The sequence below is a fragment of the Stegostoma tigrinum genome, chromosome 31 (genome assembly GCF_030684315.1).
Source record: "Stegostoma tigrinum isolate sSteTig4 chromosome 31, sSteTig4.hap1, whole genome shotgun sequence".
NCBI lineage: Eukaryota > Metazoa > Chordata > Chondrichthyes > Orectolobiformes > Stegostomatidae > Stegostoma > Stegostoma tigrinum.
The window spans coordinates 40,373,242-40,391,549 of record NC_081384.1 but is presented as its reverse complement, the minus strand read 5'-3'; the positions used below and the strand labels follow the sequence as shown (position 1 = coordinate 40,391,549).

General features: G+C 43.8%; 1 protein-coding gene across 5 annotated transcripts in view; it reads right to left on the bottom strand.

Moving 5' to 3' along the window:
• The window catches only part of maptb (microtubule-associated protein tau b), a 65,872-nt gene extending 49,377 nt beyond the window's left edge, over positions 1–16,495 (bottom strand). For 4 of the 5 annotated variants that reach the window (XM_048560454.2, XM_048560456.2, XM_048560458.2 and 1 more), the window contains exons 1-3: positions 16,137–16,263; positions 8,255–8,499; positions 4,400–4,468 (exon numbers count right to left, since the gene is read on the bottom strand). In XM_048560454.2, the coding sequence (XP_048416411.1) occupies positions 4,400–4,468; positions 8,255–8,402 (217 nt within the window). In that variant the 5' untranslated portion in view covers positions 8,403–8,499; positions 16,137–16,263. Of the gene's footprint in view, positions 1–4,399; positions 4,469–8,254; positions 8,500–16,136; positions 16,264–16,476 lie in introns of those variants that run through there. The other variant, XM_048560455.2, reaches the window with a different exon arrangement.
• Positions 16,496–18,308: the final 1,813 nt, after the last annotated feature.

Sequence of the window (18,308 nt, the reverse complement as noted above, 5' to 3'; positions counted from 1 at the left end):
ATTACTGAAAACTTGTGCTCCAGGACTTGCTGCTCCCCAGTTGGGCTTTTCCTGACAATGTGGAAAATAGCCCAGGTATGTCCTGTATATAAAAAACTGGACAAATCCAAAACAGCCAATTACTGCCCAATCAGTCTTGTCTCCATCATCAGTGAAGCTCTGGAAAGGGGCATTGACAATGCTATCGAAAGGTGCCTCAGCTATAAGCTGCACACTGACTCTCTGTTTGGGTTCCTGACCTCACTACAGCATTGGTTCAACATTAACAAAAGTGAGATAACAAAGTGTAGAGCTGGATGAACACAGCAGGCCAAGCAGCATCAAGGGAGCAGGAAGGCTGACATTTCGGGCTTAGACCCTTCTTCAGAAGCGTCTTCTGAAGAAGGGTCTAGGCCTGAAATGCCAGCCTTCCTGCTCCCTTGATGCTGCTTGGCCTGCTGTGTTCATCCAGCTCTACACCTTGTTATCGCAGATTCTCTAGCATCTGCAGTTCCTACAATCTCATTAACAAAAATGCTGATTTCCAGAACAGAAGTGAGTACAACTGCCCTTCACATCAAAGCCACATTTGCCAAGTGTGACATCAAGGAGCTCTAGTAAAACTAGAATCAAATGGAATCAACGGGAAAACTCTCTGCTGGTTGGAGTCGTATCTAGTACATAGGTAGGTGGTTATTGTTCTGGGAGGTCTCACCTTCATGTGGGGACAACATTGCAGGAATTCCTCAGGGTAATGTCCTAGATACAACCATCTTCAGCTCCTTCATCAATGACATTCCCTGAACAAGGGGCAAGTAACATTTGCGCCACACAAATGCCAGGCAATAACCATCTCCAATAAGAAAGAATTAGCTTTTGCCCCTTTACATTTAAATGAATCCCCTACTGTCAACATCCTGAGAGTTATCAATGACTTGAAACTGATGTGGACTACCCACAAAAACAAATGGGCTTTAAGAGCAAGTCACAGGTGAGGAATACTACAGCAAGTAACTCACCACCTGACTCCTCAAAGTCTGTCCACTGTCTACAAGGCACAAGGCAGGAGTGTGATGGAATACCAAACCCCTCCCCCCCACCTCCTTGCCTGAATGAACCATTCAGATAAGGCAGCAGCTTAAATAGCAACACATCCACAAACCTCCACTCTCTCCACCAGCAACACTCTGCATCTGCTGCTGCTACTATCTACTAGATGCATTGCAGAAGTTCACCAAAACTCCTTTGGACATCACCTTCCAAACTCTCAACCACTACCATCTCAAGGGACAAGGGCAGCAAATACATGAAAACACTACCTTCAAGTTTTCCCTCAAGGCACTCACCATCCTGACTTGGAAATATATCGCCGTTCCTTCGCTGGGTGTCACTGGGTCAAAATCCTGGAATTCCCTCCCTAAGGGCATTGTGAAACTACCTACAGCATCTGGACTGCGCCAATCAAGAAGTCAGCATGCCACCAGCCTCTTAAGGACAACCATTGGCCAGTCATTTATTCCCATGTCTCATAAATGAATAAAAATGGAAGTTGATTTGCTGCAGAAGAGAAACAACTGAATTATCTTCAGTTGCTCCAAATTCAATGAACAGTTGTAGAAAATGAGAGGAGGACCTGACGGTGCCATATAAGTGGTTCAGTCAGATGCAGAAGTGGATGGTCAACAATTTCTCTGTCACGTTCCTTCAAGTTTCCTTAAAGAGTAGAACTATGGCCCAAACTTAGGGGAACAGCTAGATTTGGAGAGGTTCATAGTTTGATCATGTTCTTGGAGCACCAGAGGTGGAGGTGAGGGCTTAACTAAGCAAATCAGGACCTGTAAAAATGTTATGGCAAGTGAAGGATCAAAGGTTAGACCTCTGGAATTTTGAAAATGTAATTTTAAGGAGTTTCATTGGGTAGCAGTGCAAGGTTGCATGCCAACTAGTTGGGAACTTTAAAATATTGGGAGGAACATACTGGGGAACATCAGGGTATATAGACGGGTATGTAGCTGGAAAACAGTGGAGTATAGACAAGGCACATTATTGAGAATGGTGTACATAAGGAATACAGTAAGGAGCAATGGAATAAACAGAAAGACATACCAGGATGAATGGAATCTGGACAAACTGTAATAACAGAGACAATGTTAGTTCAGTAGCTTATGGAAAAGACTCACTGAAGAACAGTGGGATAAACAAGAAACACAATCAAAACCCAAAGGTTATAATGGATGCACTGAACCACAGTAACATACAGAGGGAACACCCCCAAGTACAATGCCTTCGTATTCTAACCATGCCCTGGCACAATATATATCGCAGAGACCCTATGTTCGCCTCTTACCATCTGCTGACTTCCTGCACGCTGGAAGATTTTGGGTTCCTTTTAATGTTGACTGCCATTCTATTCTCACACTCTCTGGCCTGGTTATTATTGATTGGAGAATTCACCCGATATCCATCATACACCCTTTTGCTTTGTTACATCATGTTGTCAATCTCCCTCATCATTCATAGAGCTCTGCCTTTGGTCCCCCGACCTTTGTTGGCATTTACACAGCCTGTGCCTGGAACACTACCTCCTCAAAAATTAATCATTGATCTATTATTTTGCTTTTCATGCTTTTGATTTAATCTTTCCCTGGCTAGGATCCATCTGACCCATCATCCTATTAAAATTAATCTTCCAAATTAGAAGCTCTATTTTCATCTGTTCCTTGCACTTCTCCATTACAAATCAAAACTACATCATCTAATAAATACTCTCTCCTAAATGTCCTCCCAAAGAAACTTGCTTCCTTTCAAGCACTTCATTCTCCCAAGCCAGATACTCCTTCCTCAGCACATATCATCAAGCAAATACTGAATATATTACTGCCTCTATCCCCGACCCAATTACGCTTTATTCTATCAATATCTTAATATTATTTGGGTAATTAAATAATAATTTTATCACTTTATAATCCTTCCATATCTTGGTCATTTCCCTGATGGTTTACTTATCTGTCGTTGGAGGTCTACCTTCTCATGGTGTGATTTGATCATTTTTGATTCTCCACGCTCACCAGATGGATTCTGCTTAGTTCTGAGGAAGGGTTACTGGGCTCAGTGTTAATTCTGCTTTCTCTCCACAGATACTGTCAGACCTGCTGAGTTTCTCCAGCAATTCCTGTTTTTGTTTCTGTCTTTGCCCTCTCTCAATGGTATTTTCTCTTTCCAATGCTAGTGTCTGCCCTAATTAGTGCTTTTGCCTCATTGTCTTTCTCCTTACCTCTCTTTTCTGAACATGTTGTATCCCTGAATATGAAAGATTTAGTCCTTATCATTTTGGATATTTTTCTGTTATTGTCACCACATGAACATCGCATGCACATTTTTGCTAGTAGTTTGCCAACCTTATTCGCACAGTGTACCTTTACATAATGGCATTGTAAGCCTGTCTCTGAATGCACAATCTGTCTAGTCCACTCCTACGGTAATACTTTATAATACTATCCATGCAATCTTGTGGTACAATGAAATATAAAATAACACACTGGTTTATATCGGAGGAAGAACATTGAGATGTAAAGGGATCAAAGTTTATTAGACATTTCCCTTACTGACTCTGGGGTACAGTGAATATCTATTTAGGCTCCATCTGTCTTTTCTTCCATCTTCATGTTCTGAGGTTTGGACCATGGTCTCCCATCGGGTGGTTCACATTTATGGGCCAAGTGTTGCAGTGGTCTTCTGTGGGACAGCTGACTAAGAGACTCTCCTACTGTTATTGCCTGTCTGCCTGCCTGTATTGGAAAGATTAACAACAGGCTGGCAATCAAACTGCTTGGTCATGTAATAAGCATACCGCACCATGACCAACACGTCATGACATCAGGCTCTAGCTTAGAGGTTCAGGCCTGGAAGTAGGGAGACTACCCTCGTACCACAAGACCTCCCTACACATGCTAATTTACTTATTAGTATATGCAAATTATTTTGCTGAGTTTAAGGTGATTAGACTGCCACTTAATTGTGGTAAGTCATAGGTATATGGGTTACACATTGGAACGGATCTTGTTAACATTGAAACAATATTGGACTTGATAGTTCAAACAATCTGGTATATTTTAGCGTCAGATGAAACCAATACTGAACATGGTGATTAATGCACTGATATAAATGCTGAGGTTGAATCGTATGAATGTAAACTTGGGGTGTACTGCAAGTGTAGCTGTGCTGATTTTGGGAAAAGAAATCAGAAGTTCCTAATAAAATTCAACAACTGAAGCCTTAACTTTATTTCTCTCTTCACAGATGCTGCCCAATCTCCAGCATTTTCTGTTTTCATCCCATGATTTTCTAGACTTTGCAGTAGTTTTAAACCATATTTTAGGAGGTAGTTGTTGCTGTTATGCAGAGAAAGGGAGACACTCACCTTCTGAAGATGGCGTACTCTTTACATCAGAAGCATCTGAAACAGGCTCATCTGAGACAGGGGAAGAATCTGAAAGTGGATATGTGTACAATGTTACATTATGCTGGAAGCATCAGTGCCTTCTAAGTGCTCACACAAACTAAATATCATCAAAAATACCAGAGAAATGTGTCACTTGTCTGGCTCAGATTTTAAAGTCATAATAGGTCTTTCAGATGAAGGAAACTTGATTGCTAATTCAGATGAATACAACTGAGTCTAGAGCGCTAATCCATATCAGTACAATTAATTCTAAAGCACTAATCCAGCTGTACAATGAAATCTAGAGCACTAATCCAGATCAGTATAATTACTGTAAAATTATAGCACTAACCCAATTCAATAGAATGATCATTGCGACATTCATTCAGTTCTGTAACATTAACTCAACGAGTAATCAGATCAGAACAATTATTGCTACAACACAAACACAGGAATGTTTGGTATTAAGAAGCTTTTGATCAGTGCAACATCAAAGAGCCTGAGCAGAAGTCATGATAACAGATATTAGTGGGAAAACTCTCCACTGGTTGGAATCATACCTAGCACAAAGGAACATGGCTGTGGTTATTGTAAGTCTATCATTTCAGCTCCAGGACATCTCTTCAGGAGTTCCTCAGGTTAGGGGCCTAGACCCAACCACCTTCAGTTACTTAATCCTGACTTTGCCTCACTCATAAGGTGAAAATTGGGGATGTTCACTGAAAATTGCACAACATGACATTTCTACCATACAAGTGCCAGTCAAAGACCATATCCCACAAGAGGGAATTTAACTATCTGTCCTTGACATTCAATGACATTACCTTTGCTGAATGTTTTGCTATTATCATGCTGGAGGTTATGATTGAGCAAAAACTGAACTGGACTGGCCATAATCAGTAGTTTCGGTACAAGAACAGGTCAGAGGCTAGGAATCGTGCACGAGTAATTTGCCTCCTGACTTCCCAAAGCTTATCTATCAGCTAAAAGGCACAAGTCAGAAGTGTGATGGGATATTCCACATTTGAGAAGCTTGATATCATCCAGGAGAAATCAGCTCACTTGATAAGTTTCCCATACATCACCTTAAACATTCACTTTCTCCACAATCAATACACAGTAGTAAGCAGTGTGGACAAATTACAAGATGCATTGTAGTAACTAACTAAAGCTGCTAGATAGCAGTTTCTAATGCCTCCATGAAGGACAAGGGCAACTGACACAGAGAAAAACCACCACCTACAAGCCACACACCATCCTGGCTTGGAACTATGCCATTTTTCCCTCTGAATCAAAATTCTGAAACTCTCTTTCTAACAGCACTGTGGCATGTTTGCAACAAAAGGACTGCAGCAATCCATGGAGGCAGTTCGCTAGCACCACGTTAATTAAGGGTGGACAATAAATGCAGTTTTGAGACTCTCATCCCATGAGTGAATTAAGAAGTAACAGAACACTTGAAGAAATTTTGCAGTAAACTTCAGGTGAGTTCACTGGCCAGATGGAACCACAATTTCAAAATTTGCAATCAACACGAAATTTAAGGCAATAATTTATGCTAAGGAGAAGTGCAAAAGCTTCCAAGACAAGATTGACAAACTTCCAGAATGGACATGCAATTGGCAGATAAACGTCAGTACAAAAGAGTGTGAGCTGGTGCATTTTGACAGGGAAAACAAGGATGTCACATACTCTTGAGTGTCACTAGAGCTGTTAAGTAACCAGAGACTTAAAAAGTTTTGAAGAGTTCGATAGGTTAGATGTAGAACCGATTATCCTCTTGTGGGAAAAACCAAAACCAGGGGCTATAAATATAAGATGCTAATAAATCTAATGAGAAACTCAGGAGAAATATTTTTACACAGCAAATGGCAAGAATATTGAGCTTGCTGTCTTAGGAAGAGAGTGAAGCAAAAGGCATACTCAGTTATAAGGGGAAACTGCATAAAATGATACATCGATCGAATTAGATACTGAATAGCGAAGGGAGTTTGATGACAAAGGATGGGAGGAGGTTCAGGTGAAGCATGGAGCTGTTGGGTTGAATGGTATGTTCCTGGGCTTCTGTGAAATTTTAAGTAAACCCCTGATAAATGGGGAGTTCCCATGGATGAATAAACTGACAAGATACATGAGCACATCTTGATTAGCGACTGCAAACTCCATGACATTCAATTGTATGCTTCCAATGGGCAAATAGACAGTGTTGATAGTGCAGTCAAACACCAAGTGCATACAGGCCGGATGGGTGAATACGTTACAGGTAATATCCGGTAAGATGGTGGTGAAGTAGGGCTTCTGAGCATGGGCCTTGTCCCTTTGTCTGCTTTTCCTTTTTTTCCCTCCTTGTTTCTTTTTTCTCTTCTGTTTTAATTTACTTACCACTTGGTAAAGAGCTCAGTCATGTCTACAGCACTAGCAGCAGTGAGTGTGCCCTGCCTGTGTGCGGTGGGGCCACGGCCGCAGTGAGCAGGCCTGGGTGCACGGTCGCAGTGAGCGGGCCTGGTGGCATGGGGTGGGGGCGGCCACAGCATTTAGGTTTTCACTGATTTCTGCATTGTCAAGGCCGTTTTAGTGCTGACTGATGACAGCTGCGGCAGAGGCCTGTTTGGGTTCCCAATGGTGTCAGCGTCCAGCGAAGATTCAAAGAGGTGTTGGCAGAGGCGAGTTTGGGCCCAGTATGAGACCCAGCAGCATCATCAGTGGCTGTGTCGACAAGTTAGGCCTGAAACAGACTCATGGCGGTGATGGAGTTGAGTTTGGGCCAGTGTGGTAGCCAGTTGCATTGGTGGTACCTGCATTGGTGAGGTCCATTGAGGACTTATAGTGGCAAGGGTATCAGTACAGGTGACACGGCGGCCATTAGGGTAGGGGGTGAGTCTGGGTGGTATGCGCTGCAGAGGGTTGATGTGGCCTTGTTGGGCCAAATGGCCTGCTTCCACACTGTAGGGATTCTAAGGCGACAGTAAATAAATCAAATATAGAAACTACAGCACAGAACCGAGCCATTTTGCCTATCTGTTCTAAGCCAGTGCTTGTGCTCTGTGCACAATCTTGTTAGTTAGGTTAGCGAGATGACAGCCCCTTTAGGGCTCATCATTAGTTCCAGTGGGGGACAGATGTAAAACATACTTCTAATGTGCTATCACATATGACACAATCACACAGAATCCAACTCTATTTCTACGCTCTCAGATGTGATGTCTTGTCGTCTTCTGGATGTAAGAGGCAAACAATGTCTGAGAGATGACATAGGACGCCCTTTTAATAGAGATAATTAATTTATGATAAAAAGCTAAATTCTGAACTGGTGGACAGGTGCCTGTCACTGTTTGTAACACACAGCAATGGAGAACCTTTTCTCTGTTCCTCTCTCCACAGTGTACGAGCTGGGGTGGGGCACAATGGCTGCACAAAGCCATGGCAGAATCACCTTCGGTATTGTCGATTGTGGGGATGTCTTGCAAAGGAGCAAGAAACCCAAAAGGTTTTTTCTGGAATGGATTCTCCCGATGCAATTGAAGCTTTTCAAACCAGAGATCGGGTCACCAAGGGTTACAGACATTAGCTCTGTGTAAATTGGTTCCGTGTGTTTGAGGATGCTTTAGCAGCATTAATCTGCAGCGAAAGCATTTCAAAGCTGCGAGTAATTGTACATAAAAGCTCATTCTGAAAAACTGCAGCAAACTGCAGCCTTGGCATATATGTTAGTATTTGCTAGAATATTCCAGCACTGGCTGCAGCAACGCCCTGAGCCATTTGTGCTTAACCCTGCTGCTTCCACCCATTTGAAGAAAACCCATTTTATAACAAAGCCCCTTTTTCTTCACTGACCTTTAGTCATTTGGTCTCCTGCACCAAACTGTGTTGCTGCGGTTACCCCGACTCCATTCTCGTTCACCTCAGGGAGGCCCGGTGCTGGTTTATTGTCCCTATCCTGATCGACACACAGACTGTGCTCTCCGCTAACCACCGTCTCCATCTCTGCTGCAGCTTGATCGGGTTCTCCTGATGAGTTGTGCAGGGGCTTGTTACACTGCACTGGTACTGATGCTCAGCTATTCCCACACAGATTCAGCCTGAAAGAGAGGGGGAGGGGAGAGGGATCAGCTACACCTCCATGTTCATGATTAGTGCAGAACGGCACAGGATTTCTTTGCTAAAGACGGATCTCCTTTAAATTCACTGCAGCACAGGATTCCATTACATGACATTCCCCATTATACACAGCTCTCTAACCCTGTCTCCATCTGCCACATTATCAGCTTGCCAAAAAATTTCAACCCTGCAATATTCACAAAGCTGTAGAAAGAGACAAAGCCTTCTGCCCTTTCCAGAAACATCTAAATACTGACTTCTGTGAAGTGCCAGAAATCCGTATCATCTCTGGCTCAGTCTTAAAGGAATATTTCATATTGACAGTATATAGATCCATGGACGATCTCCAGGGCTCACTCACTCTGTGCTACTTTATAGGGGCATTCTTTCTTGGTCTCAACATTCCCTTTTCAAGATCAGCCATGAAACCAAGAACTGTTCTGATTCAGCAGCGAGACAGCAGACAGTTCAAGTCCCTGAGTCGGGTTTCAACCTTCCTTCCAGACTTAGCTTTATAAACATACACTATTCTGTTTCATTATTTCTACTGCTGAGCAGATCATTCCGCTCCTAAGACTGTGAGAGAACCTCCCAGTATGATACTGAGCCCTATAGATCAGAGGAGGACCTCCCAGTCTAGTACTGAGCCCCACAGATCAGTACCAAATTGCCCAGTCTGATAATAAGCCCTAAGGTCAGGAGAGAGCTACCCGGTCCAATACCGAGACCAACAGACCTGGGGAGGATCACCCAGTCTGACGTTGAGCCCTATGGGCTAGTACAGAATCAAAGTGTGACTCAGCAACAGGTGCCCAAAGCTCCCAGCTCTCTGTTGGAAGATCTCAACAGGAGAGCGCAGAAGTTGAGCTATACTCTGACTATATTCAAAGCACAGCACTGAACAGACTAAGCAAAGGGACACAGATGGAGATGTTGATATGTGGTGAAGTTGGGATGTCCAGAGAAACTTCATTTTCCAGCATGTTGGGTAAGGTTGGCCAGACGAATCAAAGAAGAAACTTCAGAACAGCCAAATTACAAACGGCATACTTTGCACAAACTCTGATGCATCCTGAGACTGACTCATACATACTGACTCTCACTGGGGTTCAGTTCCACACACACTGATTCTCACTGGGCTATAGGGTCCCACACATACACTGACTTTGACTGGGGTAGCCCCACACACACCATGTTGTGATTAAGGAGAAGCAAGAGGTTAAGTCATGTCCGTCTATTAGAAAGAACTGGCAGGGCCAGATTAATGAACACAGTTTGAGGGTAAAAGCATATTTGACATGGGCGACTTTTAAAGGCCAATCGATCAGAGTTCAGGATCAGTATATTCCGGTAAGGATGAAAGTTAAGGATGGAAAGACCTTAGAACCCTGGATGACATGAGATATTGGAAGTTTTGTTGATTTTTAAAAAGGAAGCATATATGCAGTTTAGGACTCTGAAATCAGACAAGGTCTCTGATGAACATAAAGGAAACAGGAAAGAAGGGTCACAAAATCATTGAATCTGTACAGTGTGGGAGCAGGCCATTTGGCCCATTGAGTCCATGCCAATCATCCAAAGTACATCCCACTCCATTTCCCTGTAACCGCATGGCTAATCCATCTAGCCTGCACATCGCTAGACAACTTAGCCACACTAAACTACCTAAGCTGCACATCTTTGGACTGTGGGAAGAAACTTGTACACCCACAGAAAATCCACACAGTCTGAGGGAGAACATGCAAACTCCACACAGACTGTTGCCTAAGGGTGGGATTGAACCCAGGTCCCCAGTGTTGTGAGGCAACCACTGAGGCATGGTGCCCCCTGTCCTGGCCAAGTAGATTAAGGAGAATCCTAAGATATTTTACACATGTATAGTAGCAAGAAAGTAGCTAGGGAAAAGGTAGGCACACTTAAGGACAAAGGAGGAAATTTATATTTAGAGACAGAGGAAGTGGATACTCCTTCATAAATGCTGCGCATCGGTATTCACCAAGCAGAAGATTAGGGAGGGTATGTGGATATTCTAGGCCACGTCGATATTGAAAAGGAGGTGGTGTTGGCTGTCTTGAAGAACTTTCAGGCAGGTGAGTCCCCCAGGCCTGATAGGATCTATCCCAGAATACTGAGGGAAGGAAGGGTCAACATTGCCCAGGCCTTAACAGAGATCTTTCTATCCTCTTTAGCAATAGGCAAGGTCGCAGAAGACTAGAGAATAGCCAATGTTATTCCTTTCTTTCAGAAAGACAACAGGGATAATCCAGGAAATCACAGGCCAGTGAGCATTAGATCAACTATTGGAGAACATTCTTAGTGGCAGGGTTTACATGTATTTTATAACCCATGTAAATGATGTGCAAGGAGGGACTAAGTGTAAACATAACAAAGTTGGCAGATGATAGTAAAACAGGTGGGAAAGCATGCAGTGATGAGGAGATAAACAGTTTGCAGATGAATATTGATAGGATAGGAGAATGGGACGGATCCTGGCAGATGGAATTTAACGTGGATAAGTGCGAGGTTGTTCATTTTGGCAGGAGAAGCAAAGGGGAAAATTATTATTTAAATGAGAAGCAGATTCACAGCACAGCAGTGCAGAAGGATCTGGGTGTCTTTGTGCAAGAGTCATAGAAAGTGGATATGCAGACATATAATAAGAAAGGCAAAGGGAACCCTGGCATTTATTGCAAAAGGACTGGATTACAACAGTAATAAAAGTGTTACAATTATATAAGGCATTGGTGATAGCACACCTGGAGTATTATGTCAAATTTTGGTCTCCTTACCTAGAAAGAATGTGATGGCACAGGAGTCAGTTCAGAGGAGATTCACAAGGTTGATTCTTGGGATGAAAGGGCTGTCGTATGAGGAACAGTTGAATAGTTTGGGCTTGTACTTGCTGGAGTTCAGAAGAATGAGGGAGGGTATGATGGACGTAAATAAAATGCTATTAGGGGATCGATAAGGTAGATGTTGAATAGATGCATCCCCTTGTGGGACTGTCTCAAACAAGAGGTCAGAGATATAGAGTGAGAGGAGGTAGGTTCAAAACTGAGATGGGGAGAAACTACTTCTCTTGGAGTATTGTTACTCCATGGAGTTCACTACCAATCAACAGATTCAAGAAAGAAATAGATATGTTTGGATGAAATGTGGGATAAAAAGCAAAAGGGAGCAGGCATGAGTGTAGAGTTGAGACCAGGATAAGATCAGTTATTATCATGTTATGTGGCAGAGCAGGCTTGAAGGGCTGAACTGCCTACTCCCGCTCCTAATTCCTATATTCCTCTCTTGGAAATGGATTTATTAGGGATAGTCAGCATGGCTTTGAGTGGGGAGGTCTTGTCTCACAAATTTGACTGAGTCTTTTGAGGATGTCACAAAGGTGATTGATGAGGGTCGGACAATTCATGTTGTCTACAATGGCCTTTATTAAAACATTCGACAAAGTCCCACATGGTAGGCTGGTCCAGAAGATTAAGTAATGTGGGATTTACGGTGGGTTGGTAAGTTGAATACAAAATTGCCTTGGTCACAGAAGACAGGGTAGCTGTGGAGAGATGATTTTCTGACTGGAGGTCTGTGACCATGGTATTCCACAAGCATCAGTCCTGGGACCTCTGCTTATAATTTATATAAACTATATGGATGAAAATGTAGGTGATCTGATTAGTAAGTTGGAAAAGATGACATAAAAGTAGGTAGAGTTATGGATAGGGAGGGAGGTTATCAAAGTATGTAACAGGATATAGATCAGTTGGAAAGTTGGACAGCAGATGGAGTTTAATTCCGTCAAGTATGAGGTGATTCATTTTGGGGGGTCAATGCAAGAGGAAAGCAAGAGGAAATAAATAGCAGAACTCTTAGGTTTACGTACAAAGGGATCATAGAATAAAATCTCAGAATCCATATGGTGCGGAAACAGGCTATTCAGCCCAACAAGTTCACACCAACTCACCCCCACTCAAACTAGTTCTTTCTTGAATCTGTTGATTGGTAGTGAGCCCCATGAATTAACAACACTCCAAGAGAAGTTGTTTCTCTCCATCTCAGTTCTGAACTGACCTCCTCTCACTCTATATCTATGACCTCTTATTTGAGACAGTGTCACAAGGGGAAGCATCTATTCAACATCTACCTTATCAATCCCCTAATAGCATTTTATATACGTCCATCATAGCTAAACCACCTAACCTACACATCCCTGGACATTACGGGCAATTTAGCATGGCCAATCTACCTAATCTGCACATCTTTGGACTCTGGGAGGAAGTCAGAGCACCCAGCGGAAACTCACGCAGACACGGGGAGAATGTGTAAACTTCATAATTGAAGCCGGCTCCCTGGTGCTGTGTGGCAGCAATGCTAACCACTGAGCTACCGTGCTGCCCCGTATGGGCTTGTAATGGCAACACAAATAGATAAAGTGGCATGCTTGCTTTCATTGTTTGTAGCATTGAGTATAAACGTTGGCAAGTAATGTTGCAGATGTATAAGACTTTAGTTAGGCCACATTTTCAGTATTGCGTGCAGTTCTGGTCATCAGAATAATAAGAAGGCAATAGGGTCGTTGAAGAGGAAGGTAAAACAGGTTTACCAGGACATTGTGATCAGAGAAAACGGGAACTGCAGATGCTGGAGAATCTGAGATAACAAAGTGTGGAGCTGGATGAACACAGCAGACCAAGCAGCATTTTAGGAACCAGGACATTGCCTGGATTAGAGAGTGTTAAGCTATTAGGAGAGTTTAGATAAACTTGGATTGTTTTCATTACAGCATCGGAGGCTGAGGGGTGACATAGAACATAGAACATTGAACATTACAGCACAGTACAGGCCCTTCGGCCCTCGATGTTGTGCCGACCTGTCATACCAATCTCAAGCCCATCTAACCTACACTATTCCATGTACGTCCATATGCTTATCCAATGACGACTTAAATGTGCCTAAAGTTGGCGAATCTACTACCGTTGCAGGCAAAGCGTTCCATTCCCTTACTACTCTCTGAGTAAAGAAACTACCTCTGACATCTGTCCTATATCTTTCACCCCTCAATTTAAAGCTATGCCCCCTCGTGCTCACTGTCACCATCCTAGGAAAAAGGCTCTCCCTATCCAACCTATCTAACCCTCTGATTATTTTATATGTTTCAATTAAGTCACCTCTCGACCTTCTTCTCTCCAATGAAAACAGCCTCAAGTCCCTCAGCCTTTCCACATAAGACCTTCCCTCCATACCAGGCAACATCCTAGTAAATCTCCTCTGCACCCTTTCCAAAGCTTCCACATCCTTCTTATAAGGCGGTGACCAGAACTGTACACAATACTCCAAGTGCGGACGCACCAGAGTTTTGTACAGCTTCACCATAGCCTCTTGGTTCCAGAACTCGATCCCTCTATTAATAAAAGCTAAAACACTGTATGCCTTCTTAACAGCCCTGTCACCCTGGGTGGCAACTTTCAAGGATTTGTGTACATGGACACCGAGATCTCTCTGCTCATCTACACTACTTAGAATCTTACCATTAGCCCAGTACTTTGCCTTCCGGTTACTCCTACCAAAGTGCATTACCTCACACTTGTCCGCATTAAACTCCATTTGCCACCTCTCACTATCGGGGACATGATAGAGTTTTTAAAATTATGGGGGGCATGGATAGAATGGTTAATTGGAGCCTTTTCCCAGGGTGGAAATATCAATACTAGGCTGCATAGGTTTAAGGTAAGCGGGGGAAAAAGTTAAAGGAAATGTGTGAGGCAAGTTTTTCACAGAGGGTGGTAGGTGCCTGGGGTGTGCTGCCAGGAGAGCTGGTAGAAGCAGAGACAATAGCAACATTTCAGAAACATTTAGACTGACACATGAACAGGCAGGGAATAGAGATACAGACCACATGCAGGCAGACAGGATTAGTTTAAAAAGGCATCATGTTGGCATTGAGGTGTTTGGCTGAAGGGCCTGTTCTAGTGCTGTACTGTTCTGTAACTCTAACTCCGGCAATGGTCCCTTACATACTGACTTTCACTGCGATACAGGTCTCCTATACTGACTCTCATTTAGGCAAAGGCCCTGCACAAACTGACTCTTCTTACTGTAGGATTCCATACAAACTGATTCTCACTGGGAGATAATGAGAACTGCAGATGCTGCAGAATCCAAGATAACAAAGTGTGAAGCTGGATGAACACAGCAGGCCAAGCAGCATCTCAGGAGCACAAAAGCTTGACTCTCACTGGGATATAGGTTCCACACACACACACACTGATTCTCACCAGAGTAAATGTCCCACACACACTGACTCTCACTTGGGTCAGGGTCCCACACACACACACTGATTCTCACTAGGGTAAGGGTCCCACACACACACACTGATTCTCACTGTGGTCAGGGTCCCACACACATATGCAATTCTCACATAGAAAGAAACACAGCAACACAGAAGGCAGTAGCAGGACTAAGTTATTCAACTACTCCGGCCTAATCTGCAACTCAATATGATCATTGCTGATCATCATGCTCAATACCCTAATCCTGCCTTCACCCCCATCCCCCAAATCCCTTTATCCATTTAACCACAATAGCTATGTCTATGTTCCTTTTCAATAAACAACATTTTGGCCTCAACCACTTTTTAGTAGTACTGCATTTGACAGACTCACAACTCTCTGGTGAGGAATATTTTCTTCATTTCAGTTCCCTAAGATTTAGCCCATAGCCTTAAACTATGATTCTCGGTTCTGGGCTAATGCACTATCGGGAACATCCTTCCCATGCTGTACCAGTCTTCTCTTAATCAATCCCTTGCTGCTTTGTTGCTGATTTCTAAAATGTTCCCAATACTCAGGTCTCTTTTTATTGCTCATTTTGTGTACCTCTTTTGCATCTAATATCACATCTAACTTCCCTCATAAGACATGGTTTGGCCATTGTTCTCTTTCATTTTTATGTCAGACAGGAATAAGCAATTTTCGTAGTTTATCCATTCACTCTTTGTATGTTTGCCATTGTCGATCCAACGTTATTCCTTTCAATATCATTCCCCACTCCATCATAGCCAACTCATGCCTTATACCATCGTAGTTACCCTTCTTAAGTACAGTCCCACACACACTGACCCTCACTGGGGTATAGTCCCCACATGCCCTGATTCTCACTGGGGTACAGTCCCACACACACTGACCCTCACTGGGATACGAGTCCATGAATCCTACTTTCCCCTCTGCTTGCTACCTGTACCTGGCCGGTTTGCTCCCTGTGTGAAGCTCTTGTCTGCCTGACGTTTGAGAGCAATGTCGGGGGCCCCGTCAGGGCCACATGACTGAGCGGCGAGGTTAGCTGCTGACATTCTTTGGGTACAGACTGTTAGACATGTCTCTCTGTGTCAACAGGCTGTGTTTCTCAGGACACCATGACGCTTCCAAAACCCCCCAGGCATCAATGTCCAGCTGCAGGATCGAGCAGCTTTTCTATCTTGGGCTGGCACACGCTCGGCGTGTCTGAGTCACCTCTGCGAGGACTGAGCTAGAGCAGCGTGTTGCAGCAGTCTAGGCACTGAATTTCCCAATCCTACATGCCAGCTACAAACAGCCTGGGGGAAGCTGGCGATGGCAGTACTCACTGTGTAAGCTCCGGTTCAGTTTGAGACATGAAGCGGCTTCTCTGTGGGAGCGGATCACTTGGGCAGTGCAGGCAGGCCTTGTCTGTCAGAGAGAGAGAGAGACAGCAGCGAAAGTGGGTGTGTTCAGTACTGAGCTGTGCCAAGTATTAGATAAGTGTCTATTACGGGCTGGGCTCGATTACACCGAGAAAAGCAGGAACTGCCCTTGGTTAGACTGCAGGCTCGGATCTAACGGGGTTCTTATACGCTGCTCCCATGAATGTAGCAAACAGATGGGAAGCGAAGGGCCAAGCGCCCAAACAAAAGCAAGAGTTTTTTTCTTTTACAAAAGGCTACTCACAACATATAAACAGATCCATGCAGTGAAAACAGGCAGGCTGGATGGTTCTAGAAGCTCCTGGACCATCTCCAACACCAGGATGCTGCTTCTGGTTTGTTGGAAATGCTGAGTTCAGTGCAAGTGGAGGGTCAAACACGCTAGCTTGATCCTACCTCAAATAGCGTTCCTTTCGGCAGGGACACCCTCATCAGGATATTACCAATCCAAGATGTGTGCCCAGTGACCAAAGACTATACAATGTGGGCATGTGTGCCCAGCAGTGCCCATCTATAGGTTGTCAGATCAATGTGGGAGTCCTTTGGGGCCTACAGATCATTATATATTGTGGCAGTTTATGGTACCCAAACCATGCATGACCAATCTAGTGCCCCCTGCACTCCTGGGTATGGCCACTGGTTCTGAAAACTTTGTAGAAACAGACCAGCTGTTGTATAGGGGTGCAGGCTTCAAATTGTGGCAGTTTGCCTGTCACTCCTCACCAGCCCTACCCTAATTGCCTGTTGGCAGCTAGACCACCCATGTTCTCACAACCTTTCAAAACATCAACAGAAACTCAATTACAAAGGGATGGAAATATGAACAGGATCTTGAACCAATCTTTACCGTAATTCAATTTCTCTGCCTTTGCTCCAGATCCTAATTCCTTTACCACTAAATTCTATCATAGTTTTGAAATCTCCAATTTTATTCAGAGTGCAATAGTTTTCTTATCTCCTTTTGTGGAAGTGTGATGGGAACCAAATAGGGAGGATGGTGGACAGTAAGGAGGTAGTAACTAAAACCTGTAAGGAATTAGATAATGAAGTCAATGTGACTAAGGGGAAGAGTAAGCAGAGAGCAGATGATGGACACAAAGGGACAGGTGGTCTGAGGAGCATTTGTTTTAATGTGAGAAGTGTAGTGGGTAAGGCAGATGAACTTAGGGCTTGGATTAGTACCTGGGAGTATGCTATCACTGAGACTTGGCTGAGGGAAGGACAAGATTTACAACTAAATATCCCAGGATATAGAGGCTTTGGGCGAGATAGAGTGGGAGGTAAAAGGGGTGGAGGAGTTGCATTGCTGGTCAAAGAAGACATGACAGCTGTGCTGAAGGAGGGCGCTGTGGAGGACTCGAGCAGTGAGGCAATATGGGCAGAATTCAGAAATAGGAAGGGTGCAGTAACAATGTTGGGACTGTACAACAGGCCTCCCAACAGCGAGCTTGAGATAGAGGTACAAATATGTCAACAGATTATGGAAAGATGTAGGAGCAACAGGGTGGTGGTGATGGGAGATTTTAACTTTCCCAACATTGACTGGGATTCACTTAGTTTGAGGGGTTTAGATGGAGCAGAATTTGTAAGCAGCATCCAGGAGGGTTTTCTAGAGCAGTATGTAAATAGTCCAACTTGGGAAGGCGCCATACTGGACCTGGTGTTGGGGAATGAGCCCAGCCAGGTGGTTGAAATTGCAGTAGGGGATTACTTTGGGAATATTGATCACAATTTCATAAGTTTTAGAAGACTCACCGACAAAGTTGAGAGTGGTCCTAAAGGAAGATGCTAAATTGGGGGAACGCCAACTGTAGCAAAATTCATCAGGAGCTGGGGAATGTAGATTGGGAGCAGCTGTGGGAGGCTTTTAAAGAGAGGTTGATTAGAATGCAGGGCAGACATGTCCCTTGAAAATGAGGGACAGAGATGGCAAGATCAGGGAACCATGGATGACAGGTGAAATTGTGAGACTAGCAAAGGGGAAAAAGGAAGCATACATAAGGTCTAGGCGATTGCAAACAGATGAAGCTTTGTAAGAATATTGGGAAAGCAGGACCAAACGTGGAATTAAGAGGG